This window comes from Pristiophorus japonicus, chromosome 10 (assembly GCF_044704955.1).
Source record: "Pristiophorus japonicus isolate sPriJap1 chromosome 10, sPriJap1.hap1, whole genome shotgun sequence".
Classification (NCBI taxonomy): domain Eukaryota; kingdom Metazoa; phylum Chordata; class Chondrichthyes; family Pristiophoridae; genus Pristiophorus; species Pristiophorus japonicus.
Genome location: NC_091986.1, coordinates 63,542,850 through 63,564,531, shown reverse-complemented (window position 1 = coordinate 63,564,531; position 21,682 = coordinate 63,542,850). Strand labels below are relative to the sequence as shown.

General features: G+C 46.4%; 1 protein-coding gene across 5 annotated transcripts in view; it reads left to right on the top strand.

Moving 5' to 3' along the window:
- The window catches only part of LOC139274999 (uncharacterized), a 209,864-nt gene that overhangs the window by 96,795 nt on the left and 91,387 nt on the right, over positions 1–21,682 (top strand). Inside the window, exons 4-5 of one of the 5 annotated variants that reach the window (XR_011595648.1) lie at positions 2,209–2,275; positions 2,379–2,921. The exons of 1 other annotated variant lie outside the window; for it this stretch is intronic. Coding sequence is in view for 3 of the 4 variants with exons in the window: in XM_070891830.1 (XP_070747931.1) it covers positions 2,830–2,993 (164 nt within the window). In the remaining variant the exon portion in view is untranslated. Of the gene's footprint in view, positions 1–2,208; positions 2,276–2,378; positions 4,050–21,682 lie in introns of those variants that run through there. 3 more of the 5 variants (XM_070891830.1, XM_070891833.1, XM_070891832.1) reach the window with 3 other exon arrangements.

Sequence of the window (21,682 nt, the reverse complement as noted above, 5' to 3'; positions counted from 1 at the left end):
CTAGGAACTACGGCAACAGCCCCAAGAGCAGGCAACTTGAGCCAACTGGGTTCCCACTGCCAGCACTGGGCACCGCGCCGCCACCAGACTGCCTGGACTCCATCCAGCAGTTCTGAACTAGTTTGTCCTTACACACCAGTCACCGACCCTCAGTACGCATCGATAATGTATCTCACCAGTCTTAACGTACTGGTCTCGCAACTGAACCACAAATGAATGCAAATGGTTTTCCTGAGCTTGAATGTATATGAACGCACTGAGCCTCCGGCATAACCTATATGTGGGAGGGGGAGAATGGAGTGGTCAGGGACACACACAGACAGCAACCACCAGCATTCTACCGCACCAACCACTCACCCAAGATTGAAATGACCCGCCAAGGGTCAACCAGATAGAGTTAAGCCCAGAGCACAGTCAATGCAGAGGCGATTTGCACTAAAGGCTTGGGGGAGAGTGATGTCGTGTATCCTACATGGCTACTGTTTGTACTATCACAAGGTGTACCACCTGAGGGCACAGCAGTGGGAGACTTGTAGGTTACCTGTACAGGTGTGCCTGACCGAGTATAAAAGGCAGGCCACCAGGTGTGATCCTCACTCTGGAGTTAACAAATAAAGGACTAAGGTCACTACAGTTCAAGTGCAACACATTGCCTCGTGAAGTCATTATTAGAGCATCCAAGGACACACGGGGGGCATCGTTTTTTTGACGCAGACAATCGGCTGCACACCCCCAAAGCTAAAGGATAGGCTGCGTGGCGCCAATTTAAAAAAATAGAACAGGTAAACTTGCTCGTTATTTTTTTGGCGTAGCCGGGGCCAAAAAAAATGAGTGTAACTCTTACAATACACAAAAAAAATGGCATTGGGGAAAATTGAGCCCATAGTCTCCAGTATTATTACCTTTTTAGTACAACAGTTCTATGTTCCAGGGCTAGTTTTCACATTCTAAGGTATTAACTCTATTCTTTATCAGTACACTAACTCAATGGGGATGAAATTGGCTTCCTTTGCCTCCCGTTAGCACCTCCGGGGAGGGATAACATGGTACTACCGGCTCTGCGACCAGGCACGGCGAGAGTACTGATGCCCGCGAACTTGCCTTGCATTTAGCGATGGTGGTAAACCCTAATGCCACGATCCCCTGTGCCCTGGAGATCGTGACGTCATCCGGTGCACAGTGCTCCGGTACCGCGCCAGATGCATAATTCGGTTCCGCCTCCAGCAGCATCGTTGGATGTCAACACCAGCAGCTGCAGGAGGCGTTGTATGGTAGGCCGGCCGCTGGGGAGCAGCATTTAAAGGGAGCGCCAGTGAGGTACATGAAAAATCTTGCAGAACCCTCTGTGCATTTTATTTCCCTTTTCTTCGACCGCGATTGCTCAGCCCTGCACTCTGTTCGAGTGCTTGTGGCTGATCGTCGTGGATGGCGGCTGCTGTCGGTGAGCAGGGGTGTTGATTTATTGTCGAGCCTCCAGCAATGGTCCTTCCCTTTAAGGGAGGGAAGGAACCTCGGATCCCGGCAGCGCTGCACTGGACATTGTGCAACGCTCTGCCGCTACCACCCCTCTTGCCTGGTTTAGCGCTCCAAGGGAAGTGGTAGCGCTTGATTTAGCGCTCCACTTCCTTCCCGGAGCATTAAACCCAAAGTTCGCATCGGCTTCACTTGCACAGCGCCCGGCGATATTTTTGAACTCCTGTGAAAGTTATCGCCCCGAACGGGGCGCTGCACAATCTAAACTATCGACTTGATGTTTCATTAGTACATCAATTCTATATATTTTTTCTCAGTTTCTAAAGTATCCGCTCTAAATTTCTTTCTTATCCTGTAGGGTACTTTCACGATAAGAATACCCCCAGTATGAACCAATAATGTATTTTTGAGCATTACAGATAAGAAAGCTCTCAGATAAAATCCCTGGGAACATCTCAGTTTTACGTCTAATCCAAAAGACGGTTTAGTAATTACTTGTACCATATCATGCAGCACAAGTGTCGAAACCTTTCTTTGAACAATTTCATGTAATGTAGAATAGAATTCTAATAGCATTAATAATATTAATGAAAACTGTGGCATTTTTTGGAAAAAAGCTGTTAGTATATTTTATCTAAGTCAAGCATACTGTGCATTATTTTGAATTGTACAGAATTTGGTAACATATACTAATTGCATGACAAAAACTTAATGATATCTTTTTCTATTTTTTAGTCTATTACCAATCTGAGAGTCCATTATTATCACATCCAGTACACTAGGACAAATTAAACAAGAGAAGGTACTATGAGTAATGTATGTTAAGTATTCAGCTTTAACAACCATTTATTACTTGCCACACTGAAAAACTAATAACATGAAAAAATTGTTTTCTTGAATTGCAGTTTCATCATCAGGATTTCTTAAAACTTACAGCCACAAGACATGACATCGATAAAGCAAATGAATCATTGTTGCCTGCTGATCTGATTCAGTTACATCACATGTAGCATTTCACTTGCTTAAATAAACATCATTATGGCAAAGTGAATAATACATGGATAGTCTTTTAGTTAAATGCAAACATAATTTGGAAAGAGGTTATGAGTAGGAATCTTGGAGGCCTACATACTAACAAATTTCACATGGTGTTGATCACAAGTTGAGACACTAAATAGGATAAATGCAATCAGAAAGTCGGCCTTCACTCATTTAATATATGACACGGATTTCCAGCTGTGGATTCAACCGGTGTATTTTAATACGTTAAGGAGAACCCAAGAGGTAATTTAAACTTGTGTATAATTTCCTGATATTCCTGCCTGCATATCACTGATTCATATTCATATTACAAAGTTTCCAGGCTTGCCAGATGCACAGCTGAATATTGGCCCGGAATTTGCAGCCAGCAGCAAAGCGAAGACACTCCACACAGGGATCTCGCAATCCGTGTCGAGAGCTTTGAGTTTTCTGACCTTGAATTCAATTCAACGGAAGTTAATAGGGATTCCATTTTGTGAATTGTTGTGACATCAACAGGCTGTCTAAGCAGCTAATCAAAAGGCAGAATTCTCACAGACAGCAAACAAGGAAGTGGGTAAGCCCTTAATATTCTAAGGGGGAGAAATTCCCCAGCGCCTCGATTGGGGGCAGTAACCGACTCGGGGCTGGACTACCTTCACCCGGCGCAGAAGTTCTGCTCCGACCGCAAAATTGCAGTTACCACCCATCACAGGAAGGACGCGCTCCACTTCCTGTAGGGGCGGGTTCCAGGGCGCTACTAGAGCGAGTTGGTTAGCTCTACATAGCTGCTCCCCAGTGGCGGGCGGTGCAAAATGGGCAATTTCGACCCCCAACTTTTTTAAGTAGTTAGAGGGAGCAAAACAAAGGTTGGAGCTCTCACATGGGGAAAAAGCAAACCGAAAATAAAGATGCACAAACTTAAAAATGTTTTTAAAACATTTCTTAAAATGAACAAATCTCACACTGCACAAAATTGAAATTATTTTTCCAGGCTCTTAACTTTTGTTTAGCAGTCAATACGCTGTTAAAGCCCCAATTATATCTAATCTCTTTGGATGGAACTTTTAATTTAACAGTGTACTTACTGCGGTAGAGCCGAAGTTTCCGTCTGTTTCAGTGATTTATGCGATTTCACTGATTTCTGTGGGGGTCAAGTGGAGGTGGGCACGGCACAGCCAGTTGTGGAGCTGTCATTGACAGACCCCAGCGTCGGGTTTCTGCATGTGCACCAAATCCAAAAGTTGTGGTCAGTTTCAAATTCAGGGCCAAAGTATATAAAGAGCCATACTTGGACATTGTTAGAAGCAATTAAAAAACATTTTTTTTAATGACATCATTTAAATGACACAGCCATTTTTTTCTGCAACTAATCAGTCTCCCGTGGTGTTGCACATGGGGAGTCGAGACCACTTCAGACTAAGCAGAGTTAGCGGATGGGAAGATATTGAAGGCAGATGAGGAGAATAGAGGCAGTTGGAAGGTGACTAAGGAGAGACAGGTGAGGGAGGAAGTGAGCGGGGAGGAAAAAAGCAAGTCAGGTAAAGGGGAGTGAAGAGGGGGGGGAAGAATGAGAGGAGAGCATAGAAGGTGAGGTGAGAAGTAGGGAGATGGAGAGAGGAGTGGAGACAAAAGAGGAGGGAGTGAAGAAAAAGTTGGATGGGGTTGAGAAGAGAGTGAGGAAATGATGGTGAAGACAGGGAAGGGAAAAGGAGAAGAGTGGGTCAGGAGACAAGGAAAGGAAGGGTTTGACGAGGGGAGCGAAGAAGAGAAAGGAGGGGAAAGAGGGTAAGGGGAGAGGAGAATAGACACTGAGGATGGTAGGGGATGGGGAGGGTAAAGAGAAGGAAAGGAAGGTAGAGTGACGACAGTGCAGCTAGCTGCTACAGAGTTATGCAAAGTGAAGAAATGTGAAAGAAAGGAGAAGAATTAGGTAGAGGAGAGGGTAAGGGGGTGGGGATGAGTTGGGAGAGGAAAGGGGAGAGGGAGGGGTAAGGATGTAAGGTGAGGAGAGAGTGGAAGGGGCAAGTGGAAGTTTAATTCAGTTTTGTTGTAGGAGGTAGGCACCTTTAGAATATACCAGAACACTAGGCATTAGGCACCTGCTAGATATATCTAACCGCATATAAGTTTAAAGTGGCCACACATAAAATGGCTGCCCAGGCATGATGGGAAATTAGGTAGTCAAGCTGTGAACTGTTGAATGTTCAATGACCGAGCAATAACCCTGTGAGGCCCACTATAGGAATGCCTTGGATGCAGGATAAGAATAATGAGGAGAGAACCCATCTCCCGTAAACAAGGTCATAAACCAATTAATTCCCCAGGAAGAAAGAGATAAGAAGAGAACCCATCTCCTGTAAACAAGGTTATAAACCAATTATTTCTCCAAGAAGAAAGAAATAGGGAGAGAACCTATCTCCTGTAGCAAAGTCATCAATCAGCTCGAGCTGACAATAACTGAACATATGGTTCCTGAGGCACCAGGGGAATTCTATTGGGTTAAAAGAACCTATATGTAATCTATAATCATTGTGATTGGCTTGTGTCCAGCCGTGATGGGCTGTGTAACTGTAGTAAAATGTTTGTAACTGTTGTGAAACATATAAAAGTGCATGTAACCCTTTGTTCTGTGGAGAGAAGCCTGGACTCAGTCTTGTGATTTCCTCCCCGCTAGCGTTAATAAAGGCCGCGACGGCGTTAGAACCGACTCTGAGTGTTGAGTGATTCTTCTGAGAAAACACTAACGCTAACAGTTCCATGGAGCTTAACTTTCATTAACGGTGCATTGGTGGTGTAGTTTATGCGGCATGAAGAATAGGAGCATAGGAGGCCAAGATGGCCCCTTTTTTAAGAGCCAACGGGGTGGAAAGAAGTTCCTGCTCAGTCAGGGGGGAGTGGCCGACAATTGGGACATTGCCCTCGTCACTTTTTCAGGCGGAGAAGGTGACCGCCCTACCCGTGTTCCTGTCGGCAACCCCTAACCACCCGCCGGTGACCCCTTATCACTCTGAGGGAAATTGCCCTACGGGAGCAGAGCAGGCACTAGTCGGTGCCCCCAACAGATTTCCCCATCAGGAAGTTGCTGGGCAGCGCGTACACGCTTAAAGGGGAGGGCATTCTGCCGCGGCCGGCATTTAATTTTAATTGTCGGCCGACTCTGAAGTCGGCCTGATAATAGCGACCACAGGTTCAGCCAGGCCGCCAACATGCAGCCCGTCACTCACTCTTGGGTGCCAGACCGCTGGCCTTGCCAAAGCCCTCCCTGGTGGCCCAGTGGTGCCACTAAAGTGGCTGCAGAGCTTGCAGTGCCCCCCCCACCCCGCCCACCCTTTAACTGATGACACTGCTCGCCTTCCACCCCACTCCCAACCTACTTCCAGCCCCGCTGCTGCCCGAAACACTGCCCCAACACAAAAAGAGGGCAAAATCACTCTTAATCACTGCCCCATCAAATGCAGAGGTAAATCATCAATTAAATCGGAATGTACACCCCATTTGGGGCAGAGGGTAATTTTGGCTCTAGATTTTTTCCGTGAGGAATATCAGCAACAAAGTTCTGCTTCAGAAAAGCAGGCGCAGTGATCACAGAGTTCTGCTATAGTAGGGGCTTGTAGCAAAAGATTTCTGCCTTTGCCAAGAAGGTTGGTCATTGTATGACTTTTGTTTGAAAGGAGTTTTATTAATTCTTTTTGGTATGTATTGATGCTTGGGGTCACTAGACACCGGGGGGGGCGGGGGGCGGGGGCGGGGGCGGGCACCACTGTTAGAGGTCCTCGGGCTGTACACGTGTGTGCGGGTCCTGGTATATAAGTGAGCACCATGTCATGTGGGCACTTCGGGCATGAATAAAGTTGAACCAGGTTTGCACCTGAATGAGTTTACAGTAACAAGTCTTGCGAGTCATTATATACATTACATTTGGTGACGAGGTAACTTAAGAACCTTCGCATTCACAATGGGCACCATTGGAATTCTGGAGAGATTCGCGGATGGCAAAGATTGGGTGGATTTTATTGACCGCCTGGATCAGTATTTCGTGGCCAACAAAATGGAGGAAGCTGGTGATGCAGTTAGGCGCAGGGCGGCTCACCGTTTGTGGTCCAAAAATTTATGGCCTCATAAAGAATCTTCTCTCACCTGCACGTCCAACGGACAAAGAGTATGGGGATATGTGCACTTTGGTGCGTGAACATCTCAAGCCAAAAGAGGATCATCTCAGACTATCGCTTCTACACACACGTTCGTGCTGAGGGCCAGGATGTGTCGGGATTCATCGCCGACCTAACACGTCTGGTTGAGCCGTGTAAGTTTGAAAACGCGTTGGAAGACATGCTGCGAGATTTTTTTCATGCTAGGCATCAACCATGATATGATCTTTCAGAAATTATTGGCTGCAGATACGCTGGATTTGAGCAAGGCCATCGCGACTGCCCAGACATGCATGGTGACTGATGATAATTTAAGGCAGATATCATCGAAGAGTCAGAGTTCCACGGCAAGTACTGTAAACAAGATTGTGTCGTCATCTGGCAGAGCTGCTTATGGCAGGGCCTACTCGACTGCTTATGTGAAACCTGTAGCTGCTCAAAGTCTGCCAACTGGTACGAATCCGATTTCACCCTGTTGGCATTGTGGGGTCTATCATCGGCCTCATCAGTGTTGGTTTAAACAGTACACCTGTAAAGACTGTTCAAAAGTGGGACATCTTCAGCAAATGTGCCCACAACTGAGCAAGCGTATTGCTGCTCATCACATTGATGATGATGAGCAGTCCAGTGCTGGCCCGGATATGCAACCCAAGATACCCGAAGAGGAAGTGTATTCGTTTCTGACAAAGAGCCAACCGATAATGGTCAATGTGAAGCTGAATGGTGTGCCTGTATCAATGGAGCTGGACACGGTTGTGAGTCAGTTGATAATGAGCCAAAGGACATTCGACAAGCTGTAGGACACTGAGGCTGTGAAGCCTAAGCTGAGTCCAGTCAATGCCAAGTTGTGTACTTACACTAAGGAGCTCATACCGGTGATTGGCAGTGCAGTAATCAAGGTGTCATATGATGGCATGGTTCACGATTTACCATCGTCCCGGGCAATGGTCCACCGCTGTTCGGCAGGAATTGGCTCGAGAAAATCAAGTCAAACTGGAATGATATCAAAGCATTGTCCTCGGTGGATGACACTTCATGTGCTCAAATGCTGAAGAAGTTTCTTTCTTTGTTTGAACCAGGCATTGGCAATTTTACTGGAGCCAAGGTGCAGATTCACCTGGATTCTGAGGCAAGACCTGTCTTACATAAAGCTCGGTCTGTTCTGTACATGATGAGGGAGAAGGTCGAAATTGAGCTTGACAGACTCCAACGTGAAGGGGTCATATCACTGGTCGAATTTAACGAATGAGCCAGTCCTATCGTTCCAGTGTTAAAGAATGATGGCACTGTCAGGATCTGTGGAGACTACAAGGTTACGATTAACCGATTTTTGAAACAGGATCAGTATCTGCTACCGAAGGCTGATGACCTGTTCACCATGCTAGCTGGTGGAAAGTCGTTCACTGAACTGGATCTGACGTCGGCCTATATGACACAGGAGCTTGTTGACACTTCAAAGAAACTCACCTGCATCAACACCCATAAAGGACTGTTTGTCTACAACAGGTGTCTTTTTGGAATCCGTTCAGCTGCAGCCATATTTCAGAGGAACATGGAGAGTCGACTGAAGTCCGTTCCTAGAACCATTGTGTTTCAAGATGACATTCTGGTCACAGGTCGTGACACTGCTGAACATCTGAACAATCTTGAAGAAGTCCTACATTGTCTGGACAAAGTGGGACTCAGTCTGAAACGTTCGAAGTGTGTCTTCATGGTACCGGAAGTTGAATTCCTAGGGAGGAAAATTGCTGCTGATGGCATCAGGCCGACTGATTTGAAAACCAAGGCTATCAAAAATGCACCCAGACCTCAAAATGTGACTGAGCTGCGTTAATTCCTTGGGCTACTCAACTACTTTAGTCATTTCTTACCCAGATTGAGCACTTTATTAGAGCCACTGCACATGCTGCTCAGAAAAAGCGACAACTGGGTCTGGGGTTTATCTCAAGATAGAGCTTTTGAGAAAGCCAAGAATCTGCTCTGTTCGAACAAGCTGCTTGTTCACTATGATCCGTGTAAGCGTCTTGTTGTGGCCTGTGATGCTTCATCATATGGGGTTGGCTGTGTGCTCCAACAAGCAAATGAGTCGGGTAAGCTGCAACCTGTTGCGTATGCTTCAAAAAGTTTGACAAAGGCGGAAAGAGTTTACAGCATGGTAGAAAAAGAAGCTTTGGCCTGTGTGTATGGGGTCAAAAAAATGCATTAGTACCTGTTTGGTCTTCGTTTTGAACTCGAAACACCTCACAAGCCAGTCATTTCATTGTTTTCAGAAAACAAAGGTATCAATACCAATGCATTGTCCCGTATCCAGAGGTGGGCGTTGATATTGTCTACCTATGATTACGTTATTTATCATAGACCTGGCACTGAGAATTGAGCCGATGCACTGAGTCGTCTGCTGTTGCCCACCCCTGAAATGGAGACGCCTCAACCTGCAGATCTACTGTTAGTAATGGATGCTTTTGAGAGTGAAGGAACTCCTGTCACTGCTCAACAAGTGAGGATCTGGACCAGCCATGACCCTATTTTATCGGTTGTGAAACGTGTGTCCTCAGGGGTGATTGGTCTGCAATACCTATGGAAATGTGTAATGAGACCAAACCTTACAACCGTCGCAAAGGTGAACTATTCAGTCAGATTGTCTACTGTGGAACAATCGTTATGCCTAACAAAGGCAGAGAAAAATTTGTACGTGACCTACATAGCACTCATCCTGGTATCGTCATGATGAAAGCCATTGCCAGGGCTCATGTTTTGTGGCCTGGAATTGACACTGATCTGGAATCATGTGTGCATCAGTGCAATACTTGCATGGAGCTAAGTAAAGTACCAGCAGAATCTCCACTGAGTCTTTGGTCATGGCCATCTAAACCATGGTCGAGAATACACATCGATTTTGCGGGCCCTTTCCTGGGAAAGATGTTTTTTGTTGTGGTGGATGCATATTCAAAGTGGATAGAGTGTGTTATTATGTCATCCTGCACGTCTACAGCTACCATTGAGAGTCTTCGTATCATGTTTGCTACTCGTGGTTTGCCTGACATTGTTGTGAACGATAATGGATCTTGCTTCACAAGTCTTGAGTTTCAAGAATTCATGAAACTCAATGGTATCAGACATGTAAGGTCTGCTCCATTCAAACCTGCATCTAATGGTTAAGCAGAGCGTGCAGTTCAAACGATCAAGCAAAGCATGAAACATGTGACTCAGGGTTCACTGCAGACTTGTTTGTCATGTATATTGCTTAGTTACAGGACAAGACCTCACACGCTTACCGGGGTCTCCCCTGCTGAACTACTGATGAAGAGAAGTCTCAAGACCAAGTTTTCTCTTGTCCATCCTGATTTGAATGATCATGTTGAAAACAGACGTCAAAATCAGCAATGGTATCATGATCGTGCTGCTGTGTCTGGTGACATCTCTGTCAACGATCCAGTTTATGTGCTGAATTATGGTCAAGGTCCAAAGTAGATCGTCGGTACTGTTACGGCCAAGGAGGGTAGCAGAGTGTTTAGTGTCGTGCTCAAGAATGGGCAAAAATGCAGGGAACATGTTGATCAGATAAAACTGCAGCACACAGATGAACTGGAACCGGTTGAGGAAGATGCAGTCAGTGACCAACCAACCGATATTCATTCATCAGAAGACTCTGCTGTCATTACTGAATCTGGACGTTCAGTCTCTGATAGGGTCATTACCACTCCCATCAGATCAGTTACTCAGCCTCCAGTCATAACTGACTCAGAACACTCGTCCAGAACTGGAGTTCAACTGAGACGATCAACTCATGAGCGAAAAGCCCCAGACCGTCTTAATTTGTAAAGAGACTGATTCTAAGGTCTTGAAGGGGGATATTGTTATGTATTGATGCTTGGGGACACTAGACACCAGGGGGCGCCACTGTCGGAGGTCATTGTGCTGTATGCGCGTGTGTGTGGGCCCTGGTATATAAGAGCGAGCACCATGTCACGTGGGCACTTTGGGCGCAAATAAAGTTGAACCAGGTTTGCACCTGAGTGAGTTTACAGTAACAAGTCTTGCGAGTCATTATATACATTACACTTTTGGTCTGCTTTTTTTCAGTCAGTCTCCGATGAGCAGGTTTTGCTGGTTTTCTTAGAGCATGGCTTCATTTGGAGTTTCAGTTTGTGCAGTTTGATGATTCTTTTTCCATTTTCAGGCTGAGTTGTACATTATCCTTATGACTTTTTCTAAAGCTGATTCTTCCACCTGCATGGTTCTCAAGATAGGTTTCTATATTTTTGTTTCAGGTGATATATGACGTAATGTTAAGTACATAGCACCACATATGGGTGCAAATACTGTTGGAATGTTGAAACAACTCATCAATTTTAATATATAATTGATGACAACGATGTTCCCCTTGGGTAACTCCCTCGATTTATCCTTGTTGGATCAAGAAAAGGCGATCTAATGGAGGGATGTCTAGCAGAATTAGAGATGCTCTGCACACGTACACAAAATCTTTCTCCTTTTTGTAAAAGAGCGGGGGGGTGAAACTCAGTCACGCCTCTGTTGCGGCATTGTCCCGGGCACTGGAAAATGGTTTGCGTCTGCCAGCACAAAATTCATTAGCTGGGCCCAGGGTTTGGAACACAGCGCTACGGGAGGCGTTTCACACCTCTTTTAGGGTGTTAGGCCGGCTGAGCCACTGAAAATCCTGAGTTAAACAGCCGTCCTGGGAGCACCCTACAGAGGCTTCCGTAGAGAAAAGAAAACCTGAAAAAAAAACACCAAAAACATTCCGAATTCATTACTGATGGGACCCCAACATAAATCGCAAAATTAAAAACTCACTCTTACCTGAAGTAGACATTTCTTCAGTCACTTCAGCCGGTACAGCTTGGAACAGCGGCTTTCATTGGTGTTCCCACTAGGACGTGCTATGGGGTGCTATGGAGCGGGCACGATCCAAATTTCAAGCTGGTGTCGTAACCAGAGATGCTGCACACCGGCTCGCCTCTCCCAGGCAGTACTGCTCCGCAGCCCCGCAAACCTGGCACCCGAATGTACCGGCGGTGCACTGGAAGCTGCCCGCCCGGGTGCAAGTGCATTCCGTCAGCAAAAGACCAAAAATCCAGCCTCAGCTGTTTCATTGAATACAACTAAGGGAACACGAGACCCAATGTCCCCCAAGATGTAGTCTCCTGGGTAAGGCAAAAAAATCATAGGCCATTTCAGTGAAAATATATTCTGGGATATTTCTCTTCGATCTCTCCACCGCCCCCCGCCGCCAAAGAGGTAGTGGAAAGCAACTTCCAGGAGATAACAATGACCACGATAGACAAAGAGGAGGTACTAAAAAGATTTTCAGTCCTCAAAGTAGAAAAGTCACCAGATCTGGATGGGATGCATCCTAGTTTACTGAGGGAAGTAAGGGTGGAAATTGCAGAGACTCCGACCGCAATCTTCAAATCCTCCTTGGATATGGGGTGGTGCCAGAAAACTGAAGAATTGTATCTGTTACACCCCTGTTTTAAAAAATGGAATTGGGATTAACCCAGCAACTATAGATCAGTCAGCCCAACGTTGGTGGTGGGGAAAATTTTAGTGACAATAATCCGGGACCAAATTAATTGGCATTTGGAAAAGTATCGACGAATAAATGAAAGTCAGCATGGATTTATTAAAGGCAAATCGTGTTTGACTAACTTGATCGAGTTCTTTGATGAAGTAATAGAGAGGGTTGATAAGTGCAGTGCGGTTGATCTGTATATGGACTTTCAAAAGGTATACATAATGGACTTGCTAGCAAAATTAAAGACCATGTCTGTGACTTCGGCAGTGCTCTGGGGGCAGGTCGACCGGGAAATTGACAACGTTTGACAGCAGTTCGGGACCCTGTGCCTGTCCCACATGTCGGGTCTGCCTGCGCTGATGCACTTGAGACACTTGACGCTGAGTAGCGCCCTTTGGCAAGGTGCTTGAGACAATTATTGGCATATTTAGAAGCCCTTAACAGTGGTACTTTACTCACCTTTTGACGTTAACAGCTCGCACACAGATTTCACGTTGCTCCTGGACCCCGTTTGTTCATCTGAGGCAGAGGTTGAGTGGCCATTGAAGCACATGATTGGTGACAGCATTAAAACTTGTATAAAACCTCACAATTTACACCTGTACACTTTCCAAACCCAGAGACGCTTTGGTTTCTCCCTTTGGAAGACAGATTGTACTTAATGCAGGTTGTAAGTCTTTGTAGCAAACTCTGTATCCAGTGTCACCTCATTGGAACAACCTGTCACCATTGATGGATCGCTTCTGTCATCCCACCTTCAACTGGTATCTACTCCATCAGGATAGAAACTGTAAGAGCGAAAAACCTTAATTAGGGGTAAAGTAATTCGGTGTAATTAAAATACAAAGTAAGAAAGGCAGAGAAAGGTTTAAAATGCATTCATGGTAGAATAGCTGAATTAGACAGAAACACGAAGGTCAGAGAAATTCTCTTAGGAAATAAGAACACCCACAAGATTTACGTAGACAGCTCACAGAAATAATGAGAGGAGGCCACGATGTTCCAGCCACATGAGATAACAGGGACAACGCCTCTTTTCAGCAGAGGGTAGCCATATGTCTGCCAAGGACATGAGTCTGAAAATTAGCCTGGGAAGATGTTTCCAGAACTGTAACACATAATCTGTAGGGGGCTTTTCCCTAGCAACAGTCGCCAGAACTGAATGTACTAATAGAATCATTAGAAATTACTGTAACCAATAAAATTTATGTAACTTTACCACCCAATGAAATTGCTGTAATCTGTATTAACCAATGGAACACTACCCTGCGTAGTTCCACCATTTTGACTGTATCTGAACTGTATAAGAATGTAACTGCGTAGCTTGTCCCATGAGAGAGGTGTTGAGAGCACTCAGTAACGGTACTGATGAGGCTGGATCTCCCTTGATTAATCAGGTTTTAATAAACAATTCTTTTCTCTATAAAAGACCTTTCCTGTGAATGTTATATTTTTAATACTCCACAACAGAAACCAATTCCACCCTGTCACCTTGGCTCTCAAAATCTGACCATGATGAACCCCACCACCAGGCACACCAGCAGCACCAACAACAACACCAATATTTGCTGCAATCACCTGATGCTGCACAGGACAGAGGGCATCAGTACCCGACCACATTGCTGCCCGGGATGCCAGGGATGGCCTAACCATGACCACATTTACTTCACTTGATGCTGCACACCCTGGCTTGCAACATGAAGCGCCAGGTTGGCACCACACCAACACCATGAAGCATTCCTATAATATCCAAGCCATTCCTTTCACACTCATCACCATTGCGGGGGTTACTGTTATATCTCATCTGTCCAAGAAGGCAAAGTGTTAAAAATACAGATTTCAATGTTTGACTGCACATTAACAGAAACTTTACATGAACATTGGCAAAAAGACCCAAGTGCCTACCCTTGTGTGTTAGTTTGTCTGTTTGTGTGAGGGTGAGGGGTGACTAGTGAGATGGGGATGTGATAATGTAGATAGAGAGGGATGGGTGGAGGTCCAAGTTAAGTTGGTGTGAGTAAGGATGTGCAGGCGTAGGGTAGGGATGGCAGAGTGATGGGGATGAGGATGAGGTTGAGTGTGGCTTTGCAGTAACATTTCGTGATCTACTAAGATCATTGAAAGGTTTGCGCCACTGCAGCCTGGTCCTCCTGTCGGCATCCCTACTTGTGCCCTTCTCTGCAATATGCAACCAGGCTGCATTGGTCTCCTAAGCATATGGAGGGTGACATGGGAGAGCCTGCGTGCAACTCTATACCTCTGTGCAGTGTTTGCAGCATCTCAGTGTTGTTGCACACTGACAGCACATCTGTCAAAATTAATTTGTGCATGGTCCCTTTAAGAAAACGGCTGATGATATGTCATCAATTGATGTCATCAGACCTGCTTCCTTTTAATTGACAGACTCTCGCTGAGCGGGCTTAACAAGCCCCATCAGAGGAAAGTCGTGTGGGAGGCCGGGATGGAGACAGCAGCGGGATCGGGACCCACCACCGATGTCGCCAACCCGGTCCCGCCGAGGTAGGCGAAATCGCGGCCCATGAGTTTAAAAGGGGCAGCTGAGATACAAAATGAGCTAAGGGACAGAAAGCAGAGTGTATTGGTGAATGGTTGTTTTTCAGACTGGAGGGAAGTATACAGTGGTGTCCCCCAGGGCTCAGTATTCAGACCACTGCTCCTTTAATAATAATGACCCAGACTTTGGTATACAGGACATAGTTTCAAAGGTTGCAGATGACATGAAACTTGGAAATTTAATAAACAATGAGGAGGATCATAACACACTTCAGGAGGACAGACAGACTGCTGAATGGGAAGACACATGGCAGATGAAATTTAACACAGAGAAGTGTGAAGTGAAACGACCCGCATCTTTTAATGTGGGTTCGGGAGGAACTCTCCTACTCCTGGCTCCATATTGAGGAAAGTATGGGGCCTTCCTGCCTCTTCGTACTGTGAGTTCAGCATGTGGCGAGTGAAGGTCTGGGGCACTCAAAAATCTGAAACTGGTCTTTAGGACCCGCTGGAACCTAATGTGTGTAAATGATTCTGCCGTTAAAATGTTCTTGACATGTACTCCTGCCACGAGCCCATCTACCTTAAATAATATGGTGGGTGGCACGCTTCCAGCTGGAAATGTGCGTACACTTCCTGCCAACCATATTGGAGGCTTTGGAGCAATGTTCCCCCTAATTATTTTTGGGTGTGCGGTCCCTTTTAACGGACTGCGTGACCCATTCAAAATTCTGTGCATGCGTGAAATGTCCCATTGAAAAGCCAGTGATCAGTCTGCGCGGGACCTCCAGACAACCACGCGGCTGCACAGCTATACGGGAATATTGCTTAGGAGGTTGTTAAGCGCCAGAAAAATGGGTGCTGCATGGCCGATTATTTAGGCAGTAACTCTGATTTGCAAGAGAGGCCTTGACAATGATGTGCTCCAAGCATGCTCGTAGATAACCTCTAGTTAACATTCACTGCAGGGCAGACATTGTTGACAGCAGTAAGGTCAGCTGTGGCCTTAAATCTACCTCCATCTCATTTCAAGCTGTCGTATGGGGAAGTTGCTCACAAGTCACCCTCCTCACACCATCTCATGCTGCACAACTTGTGTTCCACCAGCCATCAGACCAGGAGTCAGGTGCTGGGCTGTTCCATCTCTTTCTTGCCAGTACGCTCCATTTTATGCCTCCATATTGGATTTCCTTTTACTTTGTTTTTGCCGGCCACTTTTTTCCCCTTTCTTCCTTCAGCCTTGGTAAACGCTGCCAACAGATGTAACTACATTTTGAGCTTTTCCATAGGTTCTAAGAATTTTTGGCCCACATGGAGTCACTTACTTTAAACTGCTCACATCTCTAAGATTTTACCTAAAATGCAATTTCCTGGTTTCCCCATTATGCTAGCTCCCTATACAAGGCCAAAGCTGCACACATATGAATCTTTCTGCAAATAATCTGACCACAGAAAATGACATGTAATCTGCTCAATGCATTCTTGGTTAGCCTTGCACTTGTTTCTCGATTGAAAAAAGTGTGCAGAAATCCATTGTGGTGGATTTCCACTTACTTTGCGCATTGCATGCAATTCCAGGGATAGGGAATTAGATGTGCCCATCTGAAACCAGTGACAACTTGATTTAGATATTAGTTCCTATTTTAACTGGGGGTGAAGGGCAAGCATGGGGCCAACAGGGTGAGTGTTAGGCTTGCTGGCGTGAGGTACAGACCATTTTAACTTCTCGGCCTCATTTAAATCACCTGGCCCAACTCCCACCTGAATCTAGCATCAGTGATGATGGACATGTGGGAGTTCAGCGAGCGGGGAAGGAGGCCATGGCTGGGGAGCCTTGGAAACGGTCCCCAGCAGTCAGGTGGTGGGAGGGGTAGGCGGTGGGGGGAGGGAAGCCCAGGATTCCTTGTGTATTCAAGAGGAGCACTCCTGTTTCTCCTAGCCCATAAGAAACCCTTTCAAATAAATCACACCTTTTTGGCCCTCTTATACGCCCTATGCTCCCTCACACCCAAATCGCCAAACAAGGCTGGCACCAGGTACTAAATGGTTGAATATACTCAAACCGTGTAACGAGCTCCTGTGTAATACCAGAATATGCACAGGCCGGGTAACGGACTGTTGTACAACAACAGAATATACACAGACAGGTGAACGGGCTTCTGTGTAATGCCAGAATATAGAGATAGAATAACGGGATCCTGTATAGAAACATAGAAAATAGGTGCAGGAGTAGGCCATTCGGCCCTTCGAGCCTGCACCGCATTCAATAAGATCATTGCTGATCATTCCCTCAGTACCCCTTTCCTGCTTTCTCTCCATAACCTTGATCTCTTTAGCCGTAAGGGCCATATCTAACTCCCTCTTAATATATCCAATGAATAGGCATCAACAACTCTCTGCGGCAGGGAATTCCACAGGTTAACAACTCTCTGAGTGAAGAAGTTTCTCCTCATCTCAGTCCTAAATGGCCTACCTGTAATCCTAAGACTATGTCCCCTGGTTCTGGACTTCCCCAACATCGGGAACGTTCTTCCCGCATCTAACCTGTCCAATCCTGTCAGAATCTTATACGTTTCTATGAGATCCCCTCTCATCCTTCTAAGCTCCAGTGAATAAAGGCCCAGTTGATCCAGTCTCTCCTCATATGTCGTCCAGCCATCCCTGGAATCAGTCTGGTGAACCTTCGCTGCACTCCGTCAATCGCAAGAACGTCCTTCCTCAGATTAGGAGACCAAAACTGAACACAATATTCCAGGTGAGGCCTCACCAAGGCCCTGTACAACTGCAGTAAGACCTCCCTACTCCTATACTCAAACCCCCTAGCTCTGAAGGCCAATATACCATTTGCCTTCTTCACCGCCTGCTATACCTGCATGCCAACTTTCAATGACTGATGTACCGTGACACCCAGGTCTCGTTGCACCTTCCCTTTTCCTAATCTGCTGCCATTCAGATAATATTCTGCCTTTGCGTTTTTGCCCCCAAAATGGATAACCTCACACTTATCCACATTATACTGCATCTGCCATGCATTTATCCATTCACCTAACCTGTCCAAGTCACCCTGCAGCCTCTTAGCGTCCTCCTCACAGCTCACACCGCCACCCAGTTTAGTGTCATCTGCAAATTTGGAGATATTACACTCAATTCCTTCAGCTAAATCGTTAATGTATATTGTAAAGAGCTGGGGTCCCAGCACTGAGCCCTGCGGCAATCCACTAGTCAATGCCTGCCATTCTGAAAAGGATCTGTTTATCCTGACTTTCTGCTTCCTGTCTGCCAACCAGTTCTCTATTCACGTCAGTACATTACCCCCAATACCATGTGCTTTGATTTTGCACACCAATCTCTTGTGCGGGACCTTGTCAAAAGCCTTTTAAAAGTCCAAATACACCACGTCCACTGTTTCTCCCTTATCCACTCTGCTATTTACAGACTCAAAAAATTCTAGAAGATTCGTCAAGCATGATTTCCCTTTCATAAATCCATGCTGACTTGGTCCCATCCTGTCACTGCTTTCCAAATGCGTTGCTATTTCATCCTTAATGATTGATTACAACATTTTCCCCACTACTGATGTCAGGCTAACCGGTCTATAATTCCCCGTTTTCTCTCTCCCTCCTTTTTTAAAAAGTGGTGTTAAATTAGCTACCCTCCAGTCCATAGGAACTGATCCAGAGTCGATAGACTGTTGGAAAATGATCACCAATGCATCTACTATTTCTAGGGCCACTTCCTTAAGTACTCTGGGATGCAGACTATCAGGCCCTGGGGATTTATCAGCCTTCAATCCCATCAATTTCCCTAACACAATTTCCCGCCTAATAAGGATATCCTTCAGTTCCTCCTTCTCACTAGGCCCACTGTCTCCTAGTACATCCGGAAGGTTATTTGTGTCTTCCTTCATGATGACAGAACCGAAGTATTTGTTCAATTGGTCTGCCATTTCCTTGTTCCCCATTATAAATTCACCTGAGTCCGACTGCAAGGGACCTATGTTTGTCTTCACTAATCTTTTTCTCTTCACATATCTATACAAGCTTTTGCAGTTAGTTTTTAAACTCCCTGCAAGCTTCCTCTCGTACTCTATTTTCCCCCTCTTAATTAAACCCTTAGTCCTCCTCTGTTGAATTCTAAATTTCTCCCAGTCCTCAGGTTTCTTTTTCTAGCCAATTTATATGCCTCTTCCTTGGTTTTAACACTATCCTTATTTTCCCTTGTTAGCCATGGTTGAGCCACCTTGCCCATTTTATTTTTACTCCAGACAGGGAGTACAATTGCTGAAGTTCATCCCTGTGATCTTTAAATATTTGCCTTTGCTTATCCACCGTCAACCCTTTATGTATCCTTTGCCAGTCTATTCTAGCCGATTCATGCCTCATATCATCGAAGTTACCTTTCCTTAAGTTCAGGACCCTAGTTTCCGAATTAACTGTGTCACTCTCCATCTTAATAAAGAATTCTACCATATTATGGTCACTCTTCGCCAAGGGGCCTCGTACAACAAGATTGCTAATTGGTCCCTTCTCATTACACATCACAAAGTCAAGGATGGCCAGCTCTCTGGTTGGTTCGACATATTGGTCTAGAAAACCATCCCTAATACACTCCAGGAAATCCTCCTCCACCACATTGCTACCAGTTCGGTTAGCTCAATCAATATGTAGATTAAAGTCGCCCATGATAACTGGTGTACCTTTATTGCACACATCCCTTATTTCTTGTTTGATGCTGTCCCCAACCTCACTACGACTGTTTGGAGGTCTGTACACAACTCCCACTGGCGTTTTCTGCACTTTGGTATTCCGCAGCTCCACCCATACCGATTACACATCATTCAGGCTAATGTCCCTCCTTACTATTGCATTAATTTCCTCTTTAACCAGCAATGCCACCCTGCCTCATTTTCCTCTCTGTCTATCCTTCCGAAATGTTGAATACCCCTGGATGTTGAGTTCCCAGCCTTGGTCACCCTGGAGCCATGTCTCCGTGATGCCAATTACATCATATCCGTTAATTGCTATCTGCGCAGTTAATTCGTCCTCCTTATTCCGAATACTCCTCGCATTGAGGCACAGGGCCTTCAGGCTTGTCTTTTTAACACACTTTGCCCCTTTAGAATTTTGCTGTAATGTGGCCCTTTTTGTTTTTTGCCTTGGGTTTCTCTGCCCTCCACTTTTACTATTTTCCTTTCTATCTTTTGCTTCTGCCTCCATTTTATTTCCCTCTGACTCCCTGCATAGGTTCCCATCCCCCTGCCATGTTAGTTTAACTCCTTCACAACAGCACTTGCAAACACTCCCTCGAGGACATTGGTTCCGGTCCTGCCCAGGTGCAGACCGTCTCGTTTGCACTGGTCCCACCTCCCCCAGAACCGGTTTCAATGTCCCAGGAATTTGAATCCCTCCCTTCTGCACTAGTCCTCAAGCCACATATTCATCTGAGCTATCCTGCGATTCCTACTCTGACTAGCACGTGCCCCTGGTAGCAATCCTGAGATTACTACTTTTGAGGTCCTACCTTTTAATTTAGCTCCTAGCTCCCTAAATTCATCTCGTAGGACCTCATCCCATTTTTTTTATCAATATCGTTGGTACCTATAAGCACCACTATAACTGACTGTTCACACTCCATTTTCAAAATGTCCTGCACCCGCTCCGAGACATCCTTAACCCTTGTACCAGGGAGGCAACATACCATCCTGCAGTCTCGGTTGCGGCCGCAGAAACGCATATCTATTCCCCTTACAATAGAATCTCCTGTCACTATAGCTCTCCCACTCTTTTTCCTGCCCTCCTGTGCAGCAGAGCCACCCATGGTGCCATGAACTTGGCTGCTGCTGCTCTCTGTTGATGAGTCATCCCCCTCAACATTACCCAAAGCGGTGTATCTGTTTTGCAGGGGGATGACCGCAGGGGACCCCTGCACTACCTTCCTTGCACTGCTCTTCCTGTTGTTCACCCATTCGCCATCTGGCTGTGAACCCTTTGCCTGCGGTAAGACCAACTCGCTAAACGTGCTATTCACGTCATTCTCAGCATTGTGGATGCTCCAGAGTGAATCCACCCGCAGCTCCAGTGCCGCAATGCAGTCCGTCAGGAGCTGGAGGCAGATACACTTACCGCACACGTGGTCGTCAGGGACACTGGAAGCGTCCCTGACTTCCCACATATTACAGGAGGAGCATAGCACATGTCTGAGCCCTCCTGCCATGTCTTAACCCCTTAGATTAACTTAATTTGGCAACAACAATGCTAAAGGTGACTTACTGAAAGAAAAAAGAAAAGCTACTCACCAATCACCAGCCAATCACTTACTCCCTTGGCTGTGACATCACCTTTCCATTTCTTTCTACTTCTTTTTTGCCTCCCTGCTGCAGCTGCACCGGCTGCTCTCCTGTCGGCCCCAACTCTGCTGCTCCACCTCCTCCAACTCCCGCTGGTGCCTCCCGACTGACGGGTCTCCTGTAGGCCCCAACTCTGCTGCTCCACCTCCTCCACCTCCCGCTGGTGCCTCGCGACTGACGGGTCTCCTGTAGGCCCCAACTCTGCTGCTCCACCTCCTCCAACTCCCGCTGGTGCCTCCCGACTGACGGGTCTCCTGTAGGCCCCAACTCTGCTGCTCCACCTCCTCCACCTCCCGCTGGTGCCTCCCGACTGATGGGTCTCTTGTTGGCCCCAACTCTGCTGCTCCACCTCCTCCACCTCCCGCTGGTGCCTCCCGACTGACGGGTCTCCTGTAGGCCCCAACTCTGCTGCTCCACCTCCTCCACCTCCCGCTGGTGCCTCCCGACTGACGGGTCTCCTGTAGGCCCCAACTCTGCTGCTCCACCTCCTCCACCTCCCGCTGGTGCCTCCCGACTGACGGGTCTCCTGTAGGCCCCAACTCTGCTGCTCCACCTCCTCCACCTCCCGCTGGTGCCTCCCGACTGACGGGTCTCTTGTTGGCCCCAACTCTGCTGCTCCGCCTCCTCGATGCCTCATCG